We start from the raw sequence: 21,465 nt of genomic DNA on the forward strand, positions 1-21,465 counted from the left end.
CATGACCCACGGCAACAAACCCACATCACCTTCAAGCAAAACATCGCCTTCAAGCTTCATCCAACACCACCTCCATCGGTTCAACTGCAAGCCCAAGCACTGCCAAAATTATTGAGGTTTATGCCCTAAAATTCAATTTATTGGCATGTCATAAATAATTAAATTATTTAATTATATGAGACTATTTATAAATGAACTAATAGGACATTATCATAGTCCATGAGATGCATTGTATGTAATTTATGTGAACAGTCACAGAATATGTAAATCACAAGTTCCTTGTAAACTCAAAATGTAGTTCGTAGTCAGTGATAAAATTGGGCATTTCGTCTGCGAAGACTATAACACATCGACTAAGATGATTTGTATTGATCATGGAAATGGAGACTTCTAGTTGATGTGTTGATGTGTCTTAAGAGTTAAGACACATTGAACTAGACCGCTGTGAGATTAATTATTCAATCAACAACTGTCACCTGAATAATTAATCTCATGACTTCTAATTTCATAGACTCTCAATCCTGAGAGCGTAGTGGACCTGAGCATGAAATGTAGGTTACTTTGATATATCAAGAGTGAGATCTAATATTCACGGTCAAAACCTCAGTATGTTGGGTAACCACACGTAGTGTTGAGGGAACACATATTCTCAAGATGGAATCTATAATCTCTTTTTATAGAGACACGAAATATCCCCTTGAGATAAGTTTAATGGGAAATGGTTATTCAAGCACCCACTTTAGTAAGGAGTTACTAAAGCTTATATTTATTGAAATTAGATTTCAATAAATGTGAATAATTAAAAAATTAAATCGGGTACTCAAGGATAAAATAGTTGTTTACAAAGTGACAGTTTATTATGACTTTGTTCACTATGGATATTTCATGGATGGGTCAAATGATATCATTAGAGTCTTGGGATATAATTTATTAATAAGGCCTAGAATGCAATTATATTTATAAAGTAGTATTAAATATAATTAATGGTAACTTTGGACTTATCAAGAGTTGACAGAAAAGCGCAAGGCCCATTGGAACTAGTGTCTTATTGGTCCCTTTTGGTCCCACTCCAAGCCACACACTAAAGCCCAATTGGAAATACCCAATAGGCCAGCCCAATTAGATAATCAGTTAGTTATAAAGGGAGAAATATACATAATTTTTTATCAAAAAAATGAGAGACATCATTGAAAAATGGTGTGTATGTGTGAGTGAAGCCACTCAATTATTCTCCCGTGGAAACTGATTGAGAGACCACACTTCTTGGGCGTAAAGTGGAATTGGAGTGAAAATTAAAAGTGTTCCCAAATACTTCTAATCTTTTGTTTTGAATTACACCACACCAAGGTATGCTATGTTGTTCTTAAATTCTAAAATTTACATAGTGCATGTTATCAATCATGAATGAAATAGATCCATGTTGCTTCCGCTGTGTGTTTTGTATGAGATATAAAACCAAATTTTCCAACAAAACAACCCAACACCACTGAAACAACCCAACCCACACCGATACAAACAAGCTTCAACCACCACTGATTCAACCCCAACCACCACCGATTCAAACCCAGCCCACAAAGATTCAACAACCCACCAGCCAAACCCACCACCACACAAATCCACTACAAAAATCACCAAATCGATGGGTAGAAATGTCGATTCTCTGTTTTTTATGTTTTAGCCTCTATAATAATACCGATCCGAAGAAGGAGAAAACCGATCCGAAGAAGGAGAAAAGGAATCCGAAAAGGGAGAATAGGAAGAAGAGAGTCTGAGTGAGGAAGAGAAGAGAGAGGGAGAGAAGAGTGACTGAGATAGTGCAAAGTCATTGAATGAAGAGAAAGAAGATTAGATTTTTTTTTTAATTAAAATGATATTATTTCTTTTTACATCCAAGTGAACAATTGGTTCTATATATAAGAACCAATTGTTCACAGGTTCTAAAAATTTTTAAGAACCCATACTCGAATGGAGCAACATTTTCAAGGATTTGGTTGTAAAATAGCAACTGGGGGGTATTTACACCCCCCCAATACTAGTGCTTTAATAATGCATATTTTTTTAGTGGTTGGATGATAAAATTTAGCATATCTGGAGTTTTACAACTCCGGATACTGATGCTCTAAGTCACCAATAGTATCAATTGCATAGTTAGGCTTCTATTATATCCGATTTCATTATCTCTAAGTTTCTTTAATCACTTCTCCTTGGTTATGCAAAAAATGGACTGCTAAAGTGTTTGAAACAGATAAGGTTAGGTTCAGCATTAACTGGGTCCAGATCAAGTTTGCTTGCTTTTGATCTCATAGTATTCATTATTGCAAATCCTGTAATTTGACTAAGTCGTGTAGCTAGGTTAAAGTTAGGGGTGTTAAATGGGTGAGTTTGGGTTGGGGTGGGCATAATTGGGTTATGGACATAAAACTCATGTATCCATTATTACCCATTTAACCAATTACTTCTAACCCAAACCTAATTATTATGAGTAAATCCCAACCCACCCAATTACCCAATAATCAAAATTACCAAAATGCCTCTAAAACTTGAAAATGACAACAAAAAAAACAAAAACAAAAAATCCTAAAACCCTCTAAATTTGCCGAATACTCTTAGACCATAAAATGAAAAAACCTAAAAAAATGACAAAAATACCCCTGAAACCTAAAAAAATGACTAAAAATAGTTAACCGTTAACTATTACTCTCATTTGTTTTTAGAAACACACACACACACAAGGGAGAGAGAATGGAGTTCTAACACAAACTCCACTCAAAAGTAGAGGTAGAAGCAGAGGACCTAATGATCGGGCTAAGTTCAATAATAGGTCACAAACAAGAGATAAATCTTAGTTTAAGGAAACTAGAGAATGCTTCTATTGTGAGAAAAAATTCCACGTAAGAAAAAATTGTTGAAATTGGAATAAAGAACAAACTGAAAGCAAAGATGAAAAGAATGATAGTGAGAAAAATATTACAGCTACTATGATTGATGAGGATGTTGTGGTGCTTTCTATTGAAGAGCAAAAGTGTGAGCATGTTGCTAATAGTGATATTGAATGCATTGTTAATTTGATAGCCTCCCACCATGTTATTCCTAAGAAAGGGTTGCTCACCACATACAGAGTGGGGACTTTGGTATTGTGAAGATGGGTATTTCCAGTTGCTCAAAAATTGTGGGAATTGGCGATGTGTGTATTGAAACCAATGTTTGTAGCACCGTGATGTCAAAGAATGTGTGACATGTTCCAGATTTAAGGATGATTTTTTTTTTTTTTACGTTGGCTATGGATCGAGTAGGTTATTGTCACTACCTTGGCAATGGAAGATGGAAACTTACTAAAAGATCATTGGTTGTTGCAAGAGGACATGCATGTTGCATATGTACATGACTCATGTAAAGATCCGCATAAGAAAGTGGGTGATATCAGCAATAAGGTGTGCTACAGAAGAGAAGAACACAAAGAGGATAGCCGCATAGAGAGAAAGATAGGCAAGAGAGAGAGTTGTGCGTGGAGAAAAAAAATAGAGAAGAGAGAGCAAAGTGTTGCCGTCTTTGAGAAAAATAATTAATGTGTGTGAGAGTAAAGAAAACAAGAAGTTTTTCTTTAGTCGTGAGACATACACTAGAAGATTTATTATTGTATTTGGTGAATCTCAAGTTACACATAAACTTGAGAATTATTATAATTGATTTGATAATAGTAAATTGATTCAGAGTTTGTCCCATGATTTTTCTCTTTAAAGAGAAAGAGTTTTCCACGTAAATATTTGTGTTCTTGTACGTGATTGTTATTTTGAATTGCTGATATTAGTGATAATATTATTTGGGACCTAGCAAGTGGTATCAGAGCCCATGGTATTGTGGGGCAAAAGTGGTAAGGTTATTGAGGTTCCTTTTCCAATTGGAGTGGGAACGGGGTGTGTATACTTTGAGCCATTTCGCAAATGGAGCAGTAACGGGTCCCCTTCGCAATTGGAGTGGGTATATTGCACCAAGCAAGCCCATAAAGCTCACACAAATGATCTTGAAAAAGGCCTAACAAAGGAGTATTATTGCCAATGGTGCTAGACAATGGTAAGGTGTGAGGTTCTTGCATGTGATTGTTATTTGAATTGTTGATATTGGTGATAATATTATTTGGGACCCAGTAAGTGGTATAAGAGCCCATGGTAGTGTGGGGCAAAAGTGGTAAGGTTATTGAGCTTCCTTTTCCAATCTGAGTGGGAACTCGGTGTGTATACTTTGAGCCATTTTGCAAATGGAGCAGTGATGAGTCCCCTTCGCAGTTGGAGTGGGTATATTGCATCAAGCAAGCCCATAAAGCTCACACAAATGATCTTGGTAAAGGCCCAACAAAGGAATATTATTGCCAATGGTGCTAGAAAATGGTAAGGTGTGAGGTTCCATGGAGGATAAAATATGTGCGGGGTTGACATGTGGAAGCCCATGGACGATGCACTAGTAAAGGAAAAAGCTCATAAGGCTAGGGAGAGTGAGTAGGAATTGTCAATGGCCCATAGAGAGGTCTTGAAACTTATAGAGAGACAAAGAATCACATGTGAAGGGGAGATTGTTGGGTGTACACGTGTGAGTGAAGTCTCATATTGAATAATGATGAGAAGAATGAGTGGTTAATATAATATAATTGAGGACATATCCATTAGGTTTAGGCTTTTTGGGCTAAAGTGTCTTTATATGTTATATTAATCACTCAGGGAGTCTCTCCAAGGTGTTTATGTCCCTAACATGATAAGTATGAAGAGATTAGGTGATTTTTTTTTTTTTTGAGAGAGAGTTTCAACCTATGGCGTCCGCTCCTGACAATAGCTCTTTATTATCAGACCAAAACACCAATCAGTTTTTGGTGTAGGCGGGGATTGAACCCTAGATCTTTTATACAACCATCAGAGACTTTACCAGCTGAGCTAACTGGAATCCACGATCTAAACAATAAAATTGACAGAGAAATAATTTAATACAAAGTTTTTTTTTAGTATACAAGATAGAAATTCTACTCTAGTCTAATATAAGTGTATATGTGTGTGGAACTTTCTTTTGGAAACTTGAACCCCGGCCATTGCCCTCCCTCCATACTTCACAAACACTTATACTTATGGAGTGACCATCGCGCTGAAAGTGCGCGGTAGTAATTTAATACAAAGTTATTGAATCTTGAGTGGTGTAATTTGAACTCAAGCCCATATTCCCATTTTATGATTTGAATCTAAAAGTAACGGTGCCAATTCCTAAGAACTAAGTCCATATTTCCCCTTATCAGTAGAAGTAAAAGTTGTTTGTTTTACAATTTGTTTATGGAAAGTTAATCAATCAAATACAGTTTGCAGGTTCGAGCAATGGAGAAGGATGTGGAATCATTCATTGCTGTCATTGATCAAGCCAAGAAGACATCTAAAGAAGAAAATAACCTAAATTAGACTGGGTGAAATACAGTTCTATGGCAGGCCATGTGGGCCTTTGACTTGTAATTTGTTGAACAGAGACTAAAATTAAATGAGACAATATTTTTAGTTCTTTTTTCTATTTGTAATTTCAATTCAATTTGAAAAACTAGAAATTAGAAAAAGTAAACTATTATGCGACCCTTGAAATTTAAGGCATCATAATTGTGAATGATTAAGATGTGAAAGATAAATAGGCATAAAATCCGAGGTATAATAAACACTTTCAAGTTTCAGCTACTTATAGAAAGCACATAAATGTGAACATTGATGGATTATCATATTTTGCTATGTATTGGATGAATAATTGTAACTTTTTTTTATATTATAAATCTTAGTGCATGAATGAAGTGTTTTTATTTAACTATAATATCTTTGGTCAAAAAAGATATTTAATTATAATATTTTTCCAGCAAAAAGTCTTGTAACTTAATTGGTTGAAAGTTCTTGGTATGTCCATTATATCTAGGGTTCAAATTCTTTCTCCTTTATAAATATCAAATTATCAAAAAGCTATAATATTTTTGAAAATATTATGTGCCCCATGAAATTAATGTAAAGTTTTCTCTTTGCTGGGTGAGAAATTTTTTAAGGAGTTTGCTATCATGCTCTATACGACTTTTAATCATAATTTTATCGGTATAGTCAAAGAATCGGTTTGAACCCTGGTTTTCGGTTTAACTCGATTTTTTATCGGTTTTAGGGCATTTTACCTAACCAAAATGGTGCCTGATTCCTGGTAGTTCGATTTTTAAAACAGTGCTTGTAATATAAGCTACTAAAAAAATCCAATCAATGAGACATGAGTTGTTTGAATCAAATCTCGTCAAACCAATGACTTTATTTTCTTTTTGCTGACTGAAACTTGAGAGAAATTATTCATTACATCCACTCTATAATATTGCACCACATGACCAAATTAATTCAAATCCTAATCACACGATTTTAGCATCAATGAAACCCAATCATATCGGGTCAAGTATCGGAATTCAATAAACTCGATCCATCGAAGTGATTCACCCAATACCATACTTCCCTAGTCATTGCCATGCCTTGTTTCTATTTCTCGTGTCATCGTTCCTCGCTTTCCCCTCTACGACTTAATGTTACATGAGCTTCAATAGATTTCTTGAGATCTCAATAAGATCTAGTAGGGATATCTAGATTTCCACCATATTCTCTAGCTATTGAGATCTTCATCAACTTACCGATTGTAACACCCACCAAATTGCCAGCATTGACGAGAGGCTCGCGAGTTCAATTGATTCAACTCTCTCTTGTAGAATTGATCAACAACCCACATGCCCACGATCGATAATAGTTGGAAAATTTTCAAACTGATGTAATGAGGTCAATCAACATGAGCTTGACCACCCTCTATTTCATCATTGGCAATTTGAGTGCACTATGTGACCATTGTTATAAACACTTTTTTTAGTTAATAAATTTGTTAATCACACACATAATGCTAGGAGAATTCTCCAATAGGTAGGTGTGACACATAGTCACATACCATAAAAAAGTGTGCAATAAAGAATTACCCATAATTCTCAATTTGGGTAGAATATCAAGACGAGTTTATTCTCACATTCTCAATTAATTTTAGAAATTTTACTTTTATAGATTTACAAACTAATGTATGAACTTTTAAAAATAACTCAAAAAATTATATAAAAGTCTTGTTTATTATATTTTGCTATATATTTTTTTTTCATCTCTTACATTCAGTATCCCGTCAATTATGCTACAGTAGTTATTGAGAATGGGATGCTCATATTCATGGATACTACAACTAAATATTTTATGCTTGACTTGTTTCTAGTGAAGTAAGTAATTTTTAGCAAGCACAAAGTTTAGTTACGAAATTGGTTGTAAACTTAGGTTACAGCCTTACTTAATAATATAAACATTACTTCATATTTTGAAAATCTAACTGTTGAATTGCATGTTTTTTATACTCTTAATACACATGTCAAATTTTATGTCAATCGGATATTATTTACTATATGATCTTTAATTTTCTAGAAATTTTGCAAGCACGGAAGATATAAGAAGAAAATGTAATCCAATGGTGGATTTGTCAAAATTTACTTTCAATAAAAAAGATATTAAGTAAGGTTGTATCCTTAGGCTACAATTAATTTCGTAGCTAAACTTTGTCTTTATAGCAATTAGCAAAGAACATCATTTATTAGTCTGAACTCTGAATACTCAACAACACTAGGTACAAAAAGGCTTGAATGTCAAATAAAGTTCACTTAATTTTCACAGAAGTGGTAGTTTGAAGCAATGAAAATTATAATTTTTACAAGAAATCGCATTCGAGAGCATGACTATTAGGTAAGTTATCAGGAATCTCTTGTATATCCGTGACTCACTATATTTGCATTTTCAATAAGTTTAAGGACATTAACACTTTTCACAACTTTTATTTTTTTAATATGACCTTTTATAATTAGAGTATAATAAAGATATCGTTAGTGGTAGGTTTATGTAAAAATGATATTGTTTGAATCACAACTTATTACCTTACTAAATTAAGAAAAAATGTTATAAAGAAATCTCTCTCATGGCATGCAACCCACAATGAGCCAATCCCCTCTTCTAAGGTTCAATTTTACTCACAACGAGCCAAACCTTTTGCTTAGGGACAACTTTTGTGCTACAACTTTCATCATAACTATGATGTAGTTGACTGTAAATAATGGAAAAAAAAATGTTCCATTTATGTGAAAGTGATTGTCCACCATTTAAATTTACAATTTTAATAGTGTGTTCATAAAAGAATAGAAGAAATAAAGAAACAAACGTAGTAGGACCACATGTGTTTTTAAGTAGTAGAAAGTGTGTTTTTAAGACCAAATTTGTGTAGAAGTGTATTAAACTTTGGGTTTGTTTGGATACCGCTTATTGTTAAAAATTAAAATTTATTGTTGAAAAAACTGTAGCAAAATTATTTTTAAGCTATGAATAGTGCCTGTGGGATCCAGTTTTAAAGTTACATTTGCGCTTTTTCGTACTTACGGGTCCTGTAAATAGTACACGGGACCAAAAAAAAAAAACACAAACACCTGTCGCGTTTACTATCCAGACCCACACTTAGCCTGAATGCTCAAGTTTAATCAACTTTCTAGCTCCATAGGGACCCACACTCTCTGAGAGAGGATGGAAGACTCCTCTAGCAATGTATAATTTCTCTAATTGTAACAAGTTTGTAACCTTGTATGTCCTCAGAAGCCATTGGCCTATTGAGTAAGGAAGCTCATAAATAATTGACCATATACACCAAAAAGGCAAAAGGAGAAAAGGAAAAGAAAGGTGCAATACCTAATTTTGGCTATCATTGCGTCTGATATAAGTATAATATTATCAATAAGTACTAAGACACAATAAATTTTTTTTTTTCTTCTATCTTTTATCTCAAAAAAAAATTCATAACTATTAAAAGGGTAGATTGCAATTGATATATAATAAAAGTGATTATTGATTAGTAGTTATTTTAATAAAAATGATGTTTCACTAATTACAACCTGTCATTTCAACAAATTATAAAATTTAATGTGCTTATAGCATTGTTATAAGATTATAATTAAGGCAAATAAGTTTCGAAGAGTGCTTATTTAATTAATCCAATATTTCCACCCTGTTTTGCAGGAGAAAGTATACGTTGTTTCTGGAATACCAAGTCAGCATCTAGTTGGTATTTCATGGTCCAATTAAAACTTGACACCTGTATAAAAATGACAAGTCAGATACTTAGCTCACTTAAATGGAGAGTACAAAAATGCCCTTGAAAATTTTCAAACTCCCACCCCTTTAACACGCTTCACACTTTTGTAAAAAATTCACAATTTACAAAAATGCTCTCTCTCTATTTTTTTTTTCTTTTAATTTCTGTTATAGAGATGTGTTTTATTTTATTTTATTTTATTTTTAAATTGAATCATACATGTTTGATAAAATGCTTCAGTGAGGATGGCTACACTAATAGTAAAGTAATAGTTTTTTTTTGTTGAGTGTACACGATGATCAGAGAGTTGATAGTCCAAAAGACTTGGGAGTCAGGCCTAGCGGCGGAGAGAGCTGCTTGGACTTGCTAAAGGCTTTAGAATACGACAAGAATTTGGAGTTAGCTTTTGCCATCAGTGCCGTAAGACTTGCCCATCACCATCATCATCTTTCTCTTTCCTTTTATTTTTTGGGCTTGTAAATTTGATTAATGAGTACTGCCTGTCTTCTAATTATATATAGTTTTCCAATTGGGTTAGTATGTTTTTCTTGAATTCTAATATACTTAATTGGGGCTAGATTATTTTCTTTGATAAATTTTGACCACCAAGTTTGAGAATTTGGTGTTTATTTATTTGGTTAAGTTGTTTTTATGTTGTTGGACATATTCAATTGCAACCAAAAAAAGAGGAAGGGAATTCACTAATTTCAAATGGGTAGGATAGTTTACCTAGTTATCTCTGTTTGATTAATTTCACAAAATTTGATGGCTATGAATGCTTGATTTAACCCTTTTGTTTGATTTAAATGAATCATGAGAGAAATACAACCTTTTCTTGACATCTTTTGTTCATTTATTTGATACTATATTTGTTGGGTATCTTGTTTACATTATTCACAAGAAACACCCTTAAAGCATGGCAACATAGCAACCCAAAAGTCTCAAATAGTTTGTAATCACAACAAAATCTTAATTCAAACTGGCTAAAATGCACAATATAACCCTTCTACTCTCCACACTAGCTAGTGAATATATATATAAATTTATTCTTGCGATGATTAGTTTCAACACAATACAATCCCATACTTGAATTGAACTCTTCTTCAAACATTAGTTTAAGCACAACTTTAATGTGTGCTTTTGTTTATTGTTTTTTTTTCCCTAATATTGTTCTTTTTTTTAGGGCCTTGCAAAAAAATTCTGAAGTATGATGGATAGCTTTTTGGATGGTATTTGGGACAACATATTGCACAGCCAATAAACAGCATTTTGGACTATTTTGGACTGCTTATTGCATAGTTGAGGAACATTTAGGACAACATCTGTTATTTGACAATTTTTTAGATAGCATAATTTGGACAATTAATTGTATAACTAACACTAATTATAACTGTCAATTTGGAAAAAAAAAATTTAACTAATGAAGTTACTCAAACATGATAGATTTTCATTTTGTGTATGTTTGAGTAGCTTATAGTTAAAAACTAATTATATGCAAATGATGAAATTTTTTAATGCAATAGTATAATTTATTCTTATATCGTAGAATCTATATGTGCATGGTATGGTTATTCAAGGTGAATGATAGTTATGTATGGTGGTTGAATTGCAATGCTAGATTGTTTGAGCTGAAATGGAGTGGAGGAATGCTAGATTCTTCAAAGACCAAGAAAACTTTAAATTCATCTCCAAGACTAATGACCCATTAATGCTAATATGAATACTCATCAAGGATTTTTTCTAATCCCTTAACTTGGTATTATTATGAACCAAACGTGACATTAAGTATATCTAAGAAGAACAATTTGCACATCTTTTAATTGGATCAAGTATAAATAGATGCTCGCTTCTCCAAAAAAAAAAAAGTATAAATAGATGCTCATTACATGTTTCTTCCTTTTCTTTCAAGGGTAGATAACAATAAAATTGCACACTGCAACTACATACATTATAACTTAGATTGTTCAAACACACATTCATGAATCACAGAACTGATCAAAATTGAACTCAAACTCTTCAACATCAATATTAACCGATGTCCCATGTGTCTTATAACAAATTTCTTCCATTAACACTATGTCAACCTCGTCATGCTTATCAATTAACTCTTCAAAATTGCTTCATAAATCTATGGTATTGTCTCTTCATCGCCTACAATATTTTTCAATGAGCTCTATCCTGCAACCAAACCATTTGAATAGTATAAAATTGTAATTACTCAAGACAAAAATAAAACATCCTGAGTAAATGCAAAAAAAAAAAAAAAAAACTTTTTGGATGGGAACAAATAAGATTATTGAAAGAAAGCTATTATCCATTTATCCTAACGTAGATAGTATACCCTATAATAACAATTCATAATCCTCAATCTTGCACATAATCCCATGGGCTAAAAATGTATCTTAATTTGTATCATGATACTCTGGTGACAACCTAACATAACCCCGAGGAGTTGAGGTTCCAACTACAATTTGATGGACAACCCAAAAAATACTTGGACCAAAGGCCAAGAGTTGCAAATATGATATTTCAAAATTTCCAGCTAGCTTAGCTTGAATTCCACAAGCTATAAGGCTTAGATTTGAAGCACTAAACAATAAATATAATGAAAGCTGAAAAAAAGAAGAAGATATAGATCTGAAATTTTATTTCCATGTGAAACAACATAAACCCTTAGTTACACCACATTTGAATAAATTCCTTAAGCACTTTGTCTTGCAAAAAATAAGTTTAAACCACCATAACATTCAAGCGAGGAAAAAATACCAACAAGAATTTAAAGAGGAAAAAAGACTACTGAGGCAATGACAAAAGAATTACAAATGGTGGACCCAAAGATATTGATGCTTGAAGGTTGCATCTAGCTATTCACCATAAGATAGATGTGTAGTTCAGATTGTTTACCATCTCATCAGACAAATTTAAAAGGCCATAAGAGATACCAAATAGGTCATTTTGTATTCTGTCATTTGGCTATTCACCATAAAACAAATTTGTAGTTCCGATCGTGTAACAACTCAACTAATAAACAAAGAAAAAGCTTTATTTCTCTACTGATGAAACTGCAACATACTAACCACTTTTAATCTAATCTAAAAGAACAATGAAATAAAATAAAATGAACCTTTTACTGTATTATTAGTGCAGCAATCTTCACTGAAGCATTTTATCAAACATCTAAAATTCAATTTTTTTTAAAAACAAAACACATCTCTATAAACAGAAAAATTAAATAAATAAAAAATAGAGAGAGAGAGAGAGAAGACCTTCTTGCAACGTCAGTTGTTGGAAGCGCGAGAAAACTTCCAGCATCGGAGGCTGGAATTTGGAATTTGGAGACAATGAGAAGAAGAGACGGTTTTGGGCTTTTTCCGACGAAACAAAGGCCGGTCTCGTAGGAACAGGTAATGTTTAGCGGTGTATCTCTATCTCCGGTGGCGATGCTAAGCAGTGACTGTCAAGCTTTGGAGTTGAGAGAGAGAGTACATGGAGGTGCAAGGGGCTGGTGCATGCGTGCAGTTGTGCTAGAGAGAAACAGAGAAAGAAGGAGAAGATAATCTTTTGATTTTACAAAAGTGTAAAGCGTGTTAAGGGGTGGGAGTTCGAAAATTTTCAAGGGCATTTCTGTACTTTTCATTTAAGTGAGCTAAGTATCCTGACCTGTCAATTTTTATACAGTTGTCAAGTTTTAATTGGACCATGAAACACCAACTAGATGCTGACTTGGTATTCCATAAACAACATATACTTTCTCGTTTTGCAGGAGAGCCAGTGTCTCAAAAAAAAAAAAAAAAATTTAAAACAAAAATATGAAGTAAGTCGATCAGTTTGAATTAGTTAGAAATTTAGAACTGTTATCCATATTGCGAACGCAAAATAATAGTTCCTCCATTTCCAATTTCCATTACCAAATTTTGACCTTTCCATAGATTGAAGAGACCGCCCAAAAAGGATTTTTATAGGAGAGAATATCCGAACAGAAATGTATGATAAATGCATGTGGTTCATACCGAACTTATTTTAGCGAAGCTCAATATTGATTGAAGATGACATTACTAAATGTTGACAAAATCTTAGGACTAGCAAAGTTTTAAGTATGTCACTAGCTCAACATTAACAAAGGCTAATCTATAATTACAAAGCCCAATCATAATCTCATCAGTCATTACCGTATTGTGCATGCCCAATGTGACCGATGGGACCTAGAATTGGCCTTTTCTTTCTTCTCATGAATAATTCTTCATACACGTGAAAAGGAAGAAAATTATACCCAGAAGATTCCATCAAATAGTCTTAGTCAAACAAGCTAAATTTTAACATTGTGCAAGTTGATTAACTTGTGCGAAGATTGGTGGATAGGTGGGCATGGTTTGTTATTATCTATAACCAAAATGGACTAGGTCTATTAGAATATACAACCTTCGAGGAAACCAAGAAATTTCTAAACAGTGTTAAATCTATGTATAATTTAAAAGCAAACAATTAGAGTCTTTTCAGCAACAAAAAAGAAAAACGCGGATTATACAGTAATTGACCTTGAAAAAGTTAGAATATTGACACGTTGACAAATCCATGATAAAAAGCGTTGACAAATCCATGATAAAAAGCGTGTATGGGAAACTATTATATATTTGCCTTAACTGTTCCTCCAAGACACATTAATTAATTCTTTCAATTCTTATTTTAACAGGCACGTTCTTGCCAATCTGTATTTCATAGTTCAAACTTCAAAACTCTTTCAAGTCTTATTCTTGATTGAAACCCTTTCATTTATTAACACAAACCTGTAAGACTAGATTGATTATCACAGCAGCAAGCACTTGTTGTAAAGAGTTATACAGAGTAGGTTCTATATGTCAGCATCAAAATCAATTCTTTCTTGCACCAGCACTCTTATTGGTGCCTCTCGCAGATACCAATTAATTCCAAATCCGTATCGGCTTCTGCTTATCTCAAAATGCAACGAGAAAAGGTCTTTTCTTGGAACTGAACAGAGGTTACAGTTTCTCAAAACTGGGCTGAGAGAGCTGGCTGTCAGCAAAAGAAAGATGTACTAGTTTTTCACTTTTTATTCTTTGATTTTGCATAACAATTTCTGGTGATTTTCATACAAGTATTTTCAGCTTTAAGTAATTCTATATGAATGTATTGGTGCAGGGATGTGGCTGTCTATAGCAGTATACCACCAGTACCTCCAATGCCATCTAATCCAGCTTCTCCTGGTCCATGGTAACAAAAATCGTATAATCTTTTTGATTTGTACTCTGTTTATTTCAATGTAAAATATTTGCAAAGAGAAAATATTTTCATTTTAATGTGTTTAGATTGCATTTTTGAAAATACACCAAAAAAAGTACATTTCCGCAAAATGAAAGAATTTTACGATCTCACAACCACCACTTGGTCTAGCAAAAACCAACTAACCGCCACTCCACCAGCCACCCAAACCACCATCAAATCCACACAAGCTCTTCTTTTATCAATTCCCAACTCACCCATCCACTTTCAGGTACTCCCAATATATTAATTGTTAGGCACTGTGATTTTACACCCTATATAGAGCACTACAAAGTAATTGACGATACCAATGATTCATTCAAACAATTTCAATAATTTGACCTCCCACTAAGGAGCTGTGCTATCCATCAATTTAAATTAATTGGTTGTGCCCATGGCTTATTCTGCATTTTAGAAAAAGACCGCTTTGTACTATGGAACCCCTCTATCTAAAAATCTTTTACCCATCCTGAGCCTTCCATTAAGGCCACCCAACAACTCAACCATCAATGGACCCACAAACCATTCCAGCCACCCAAAAACACAGCCACCCACTGTAACTCAAAAAGCCAACCACCCACCAAAACCATAAACCAACCAAAAAGCCAAAATCAATAAACCCATGCAGTGGTAATAAAAACCAGATATAAGAACTAGTGGGTGAGTTGACGAAGGTGGAGGTAGATCCGGTATGATGTAGGATAAAAGAATCAGTGGAGTTAGAGTCTAGGAAGCACGGACGCGGCGCCGGAGGTGCCGCACCCGCGTCCGACGCGGCGACGCGCGAGGGACGCCGCTGCTCGCACGTCGGGCCGCGTTGGCCACGTGTTTTCGTTTTTTCCCCAGCCGACTCGCGCCGACGCGGCTTGAATCGCGCTGACGCGGCGCCGATTCGGGCCGATTCGGCCAGAATCGGACTGTTTCGGCCATATCGGGCCGTATCGGCCGGCGACCGAAACGGCCGAAATAGTCCGAAAATCATGCTGCAACAGCCGAAATCGGCTCTAAATGAGACCCAAAAACCCTAAATCTATCCTTCCTTAATTTTATTTTGAATATTTGTTACTTCTTTTGTGTTTTCTTTTTGGTTTTGTGTTGTGTTTTGTGTTTCTTGCTTTTTTTCTTTCTTTGTTTTGTGAATCAAGGCATAGTAAATTAGTACTATGTTTTTTAAGAATATTTTAATAGTAAAAATATATAGAAAATATAAATAATAATTTTTTAATTGCCGAGTCCTGCCGCACCCGCACCCACCTTTTTCAAAAATTGCCGAGTCCCGCACCCGTACCCGTACCCGCACCCGCACCCGTGCTTCATAGGTTAGAGTCGGTGTATGGTCGGACCAAAAATAGAATCAGTGGATTTGAGTGGTTGAACCAAGAATCAACGGGTGGAGTAGGCGATGAGACCCGTCAAAGACGAGTGGTGCTGATGAACCTGAGAGTAATTTGGTGGCTCTGGTTTGTGGGGAGGGAGAACTTGAGAATGAGAAGGGAGAGATCGTGAAAGGGACTGACGTATTAGGGAGAGAGAGAGTATTGGGAGTGAGAGCTTGAGCACAAATGTAAAAAAATTTACCAAAATTTTAAGTGTAAAATAAAATATTTTACATAAATTTGCCTAGTTAATTTGGTTGATTGAAAATATTTTACTTTTAACTACATATTTTACGGCAAAACAAACACGATAAAATGGAAAAATATTTTTTTGAAAATATTTTATGCCAAAACAAACAGAGTAATATTCTATCTTTTTCTTTCCCTCTCCCTTGTGAGACAATAAAAGCTTATGCCAATATCGTTGCAGGTACCCTTGGATTGTTCAACTGATAGCGTCATCAATTCTACGCTTCTTTGGAATCAAATTTGGGCCACTACTCAAGCTAAAACGTAAGGAAACTTAACCTGTTCTTCTCCATTTTGTCAATTATAATGTATATCTGCATCATTTATGCATCTTATAGTAGTCTGTTGAGGATCTATAATCGACCCCAAAATTTTTTGGGACTAAGGTTTACATTCATTGTTAATGGGATGTTTAATCTGGTGCTTGGATTTGACATACAGAGGAAGTTGATGCTGTGGTGGAGACCGCAGAAGAGGTGGTGGAGGTCGTAGAAAAGGTGGCGGAGGAAGTGGATAAAGTAGCAGAAGAAATTTCAGAGCACCTTCCAGAAGGAGGAAAACTTAGAGCTACTGCAAAAATTATTGAAAAAGTAGCAGAAAGAACAGCCAAGGATGCCCAGCTAGTAGAAGATGTCATAGACAAGGTCATACCGAATACCCTTTCTTTTTTTAAAGGCGTAGTGAATAAGGCACCAATATTATCAAACTATAAATTGCATAATCTTTTATTATATTTTTGTTTCGTTATCTCTAGGGTCGATCTAGAATCCGCTTATTTTGCTAAAACTAGAAACTTTTTGCTGAAAATATTGTAAATAAAGGTAAAAATTGGCTAAAATAGTATAGTGAGTCCTATGAATAGTACCAAAAAGTGCAGTAAGACCCATGAATAATAGCAAAAATAAGCTGAATAATAAAATAAGTTGGCAAAATTTTTTTGTGAAACACACACTAATAAGTTTCATTAATCACTTCTCCTAGGCTATGCAAAAAATGGACAGCTATAGTATTTGAATTGAAACAAATAGGGTTAGGATCAGCATTAACTGGGTCCATGTGATCCAGTTTGCTTGCTTCTGATCTCAGAGATGCTAGCTTCTTATTATTGTAGTCTTGTGGTTAGGTTAACTATTAGTCTCATGGTTATCAATAAGAATAATATTATATATAGCCTTCCAATTGTTTATTTGTTTATTTTTCTAATTTTGTTTTCTAATGCGGTGCACAAGACAATGCCTGATAATTTCATTTGTTGTTGCCACGCAGTTTCGTAGAACCAAAACATTTCTTAACAATGTTAATTTAGGTTATACATTGTATCACTTTTGGTTAATATCACATCATCAAATAGATTATATAAAAATACACTAGATGCACATAGATTAGATAAAAATAATAATATTAGATTATAGGAAATTTGGTATTCATGATAAGTATGAAGAGAAACGTGATCTAAACAAAAAAAAAAAAAGTGACAAAGAAATAATTAAATACAATGTTATTGAATGATGTAACTTGAACCAAACTCATAGTCTCATTTTATGATTTAAATCTAAATTTAATGGTGTCAATTCTTCCTACAGTCATATGTCCGTATTTCCCCCAATTTAACGGTAGGAATAAAGGGTGTTTGTTTTACAATTTGTTTATGGGAAGTTAATTGATCAAATACAATTTGCAGGTTGAAGCAGTGGAGAAGGAAGTGGAATCATTAATTGACCCTGTCATTGATCAAGTCAAGAAGACATCTAAAGAAGAATATAGCCAAAGTTGCTCCAAGAGGAGTGGCCTAGCGGTAAGGAGCCCACGCTCAATGATCCCTTATTCGAACCTTGGCGAGTACCGGGGATGGGAGGTGGGAGCACTCATGAATTGCGCCTTATTGCTAGCTCTCTTAGGGTGCTAGAGTGAGGTCTATGGCACCCCAGTCACAGTAGCTACAACTCAATCTAACATTCTCTAACAGGAAAGGTCTCTTATGGTCACGCCCAAGGGGATGAGTCACACATGGCCGCCCCGTCCCCCTTTTTTGTTCATCAAAAAAAAAGAAAAAGCCAAAATTAGACTTGGTGAAATACAGTTCTAGGGTAGGCCATGTGGTCCTTGACTTGTAATTTGTTGAACAGAAACTCAAATTAAATGAGACAATATTATTTATTCTTTCTCTATTTGTAACTTCAATTCAATTTGAAAAGAATAAAGTTTAGTTACAAAATTAGTTGTACCCTTAGCCTGTCTTACTGAATATCTTTTTATTAGAGGTGAATTTTGACAAATCCACCATTGGATTACATCTTCTTATATTCTCCATGCTTGCAAAATTTTAAGAAAATTAAAGGTTAAAAACTATGCCATCAATAAATTGTAAATTGCAATTTTTTATAGTTTAAAATTATGCATAAAATATAAGTTTATAGATCATGTAGTAAATAATATATGATTGACATAAAATTTTACGTGTATACTAAGAGCATAAAGAAAATGAAATTCAACGGTTAGATTTTCAAAATATGTAGTAATATTTATTTTATTGAGTAAGTTTGTAACTTTAAGTTATAACCAATTTTGTAGCTAAATTTTGTCCATTTGAAAAAACTAGAAATTTGAAAACCAAACTATTATGCGACTCTTGAAATTGAGGCATCAAAATTGTGAATGATTAAGATGTGAAAGATAAATAGGCATAAAATCTGAGACATAATAAATACTCATTGCTACTTATAGAACACACATAAATGTGAACATTTGGTGATGGATTATCATATTTCCCTATGTATTGGATGAATAATTGTAATTATTTTATATAAAAATTTTGGTGCATGAAATGAAAAATTTTATTTTACTATAATATCTTTGGGAAAAAAATATTTAATTATAATATTTTGAGCTAAGAGTCTTATAACTCAATTAGTTGGCAGCTATTCATAGTTTGAATTCTCTCTCCCCCATTATAACACTCAAATTATCAAAAGACTGATATTTTTGAAAATATTATGTGACCCATGAAGTTAGTGGAAAGTTTTCTCTTTGAAGGGTTAGAAATTTTTTGAGAGTTTGCCATTTTTTTTGTTGTTGTAATAATTCTTCACCATCATGCTCTATACTCAATGTGATATGAGTTGTTTGAATCAAATCTCATCAGACCAATAACTTTATTTTATATTTACTAGCGAAATTATGAGAGAAATTATTCAGTACATCCACCCTATAATATGACAATACATGTCCAAATTAATTCAAATCCTATTTACAATCTTAATCACACCATAAAATATATGTATATATATATATATATATATAATAGGAGGCAGAAAAAAAAAAAAAAAAAAAAAAAAAAAAAAAAACCTCCTTGCCAACATCACTGGCAAGTGGTCGCTAAGCTGATTGACTTTAGTCAGCTCTCGCAAAGCATCTTCATTATCATTGTCATTAGTAGTGGCATCTTCTACATGGATTGCAAATCAGTTTGAGTTAAATAAGATACATATCTATAACCTTGAACTAAATAAAGATACACACCATATTCACTAAAATCTAGCAGGCATACCTAGGTCTTCACCAATTCACTAGGTACTGAGATCTCCATCAACTCACCTATTGTAACACCACTCAAATTGCTAGCATTGACGAGAGACTTGCGGGTTCAATTGATCCAATTGTCGATTTAATCTTTTTCCAAATTGACCAACCCATGATCACCCTCTATCTCATCATTGGCAATTAGGTTCACAATGTGACCATTGTTATAAACACTTGTTTAGTTAATAAATTTATTAATCTCACACACACACACACAATGCTAAGAGAATTCTCCTATAGGCAAGTATAATGATACGTACCAAAAAAAAGTGCGTAACGAAGTCAAAGAATTACCCCCCCCCCCCCCCCTCTCCCAATCCTAAATTTAGATAAAAACAAAGATAAACTTGTCCTCAAATTTTCAAGTGGTGTTAAAAATTCTACAACTTTTACTATATAGATTTACAAACTAACGCACAAAATTTAAAAATAACAAAAAAAATTAATTACAAATCTTATTTATTATATTTTAATATATAGATATTATATTGCTTACATTTATTAACAATTTAATTTTGCCGTCGTTTCTCAAAAAAAAAAAAAAAAAGTCAATTTCGCCTTCCAATTTAGGGACAAAGGCACACTTGGCTCACTATATATTGATATTATATTGCTTACATTTACTAGTATAAATATATATACTACTTTTAGCAAAAATTTTTTATAAAATTACAATTTGCCACCCTAAACAATATCGTTGATTCTTTTAAAAGTAGAGTAATGCTACTGACACAAGCTATTTAACAATATTTTTACAAATTATTAATGTGGCTTTAGCATTTTTCAAATAATTATTGGTAAGCAAAAATGTGATGTTAGCAGTGAACCCATATTAAAACTAGTAAGAATTTCTCACATCAACAGTTTGTAAAAATGTTGTAATATAGTTTGTGACTGTATCATTATTCTTAAAAGTAATGTTATAACCACAAACTTTTCTACAACATGTTTACAAACTGTTGAAATACAAATTATTATTAGTTCACATTTGGGCTCGCCACTTTCATCATTTTTTACTTACCAATAATTACTTATCATATCAGTAATTTGTAAAAAAAAAAAATTGTAATTCTAATATTTTCCTCTTTTTAAAGGCCATAAAAAATTTATAAATCTAAAACAAAAGTGTGGGGACAAACTTGCGATAACCCTTTAACAACAAAAGTGTGGGGGACAAATATTGTCTAAGAAAAATGATATTGTGCCTCCAAGTTATCTATTTTCTATTTGTCTTTTGTGTTCACCTTGTTCTTCCATTATTACTTTGTGTAATATCTCCTGTTAAGAACATATTTTATGTAGTTGGCTAATCCTTTAACAAAACGTATTTTACTTGTAATTGGGTAGATATAGGATTTGTTTTATACTTCAAAGAACATGTTGTTCAAGACTAATATTAAAGCCATGAAGATTGGACCAAGAAAAAAGTGCAGAAAAGATGTTCACTAAAGCTAGACAGATAGCTCGACACCTGCTCGACAGATAGCTATCTATCAAGGTTTAATGAGGCTCGACAGATACTATTTATCGAGGTATCTATCGAGGTTATGGAAATCAGAATTTTCAGATCTGATTTTTTGCTCATGTTTTTGTATTTGTGTAGGGTTACTTTTTTCACAACCCTAAACATATATAAGGCTTATTTTAGAGGTCGTCACATAAGAGAATACAAGGAGAACATATGCAAAACGTGACCAAAGCCTTATTCTTTCAAAAATAAGTTACTGCGTCTTTACTCCTTAGGGTTTTGTAACTAAGTGCTTCTTGATCTTTATTGTTGATGAAGTGAAGAACTTTG

At 33.5% G+C, this 21,465-nt stretch overlaps 1 protein-coding gene across 1 annotated transcript; it reads left to right on the plus strand.

Moving 5' to 3' along the window:
- The first annotated feature begins 13,872 nt into the window (after window positions 1-13,872).
- LOC142622050 (uncharacterized) lies at window positions 13,873-18,250 on the plus strand. Its single transcript, XM_075795460.1, has 5 exons — window positions 13,873-14,236; window positions 14,344-14,415; window positions 16,270-16,352; window positions 16,530-16,732; window positions 17,770-18,250. The coding sequence occupies exons 1-5, from the start codon at window positions 14,040-14,042 to the stop codon at window positions 17,992-17,994; spliced, it is 780 nt and encodes a 259-aa protein (XP_075651575.1). The 5' UTR covers window positions 13,873-14,039; the 3' UTR covers window positions 17,995-18,250.
- Window positions 18,251-21,465: the final 3,215 nt, after the last annotated feature.

This window comes from Castanea sativa, chromosome 1 (genome assembly GCF_040712315.1).
Source record: "Castanea sativa cultivar Marrone di Chiusa Pesio chromosome 1, ASM4071231v1".
Classification (NCBI taxonomy): Eukaryota; Viridiplantae; Streptophyta; class Magnoliopsida; order Fagales; family Fagaceae; genus Castanea; species Castanea sativa.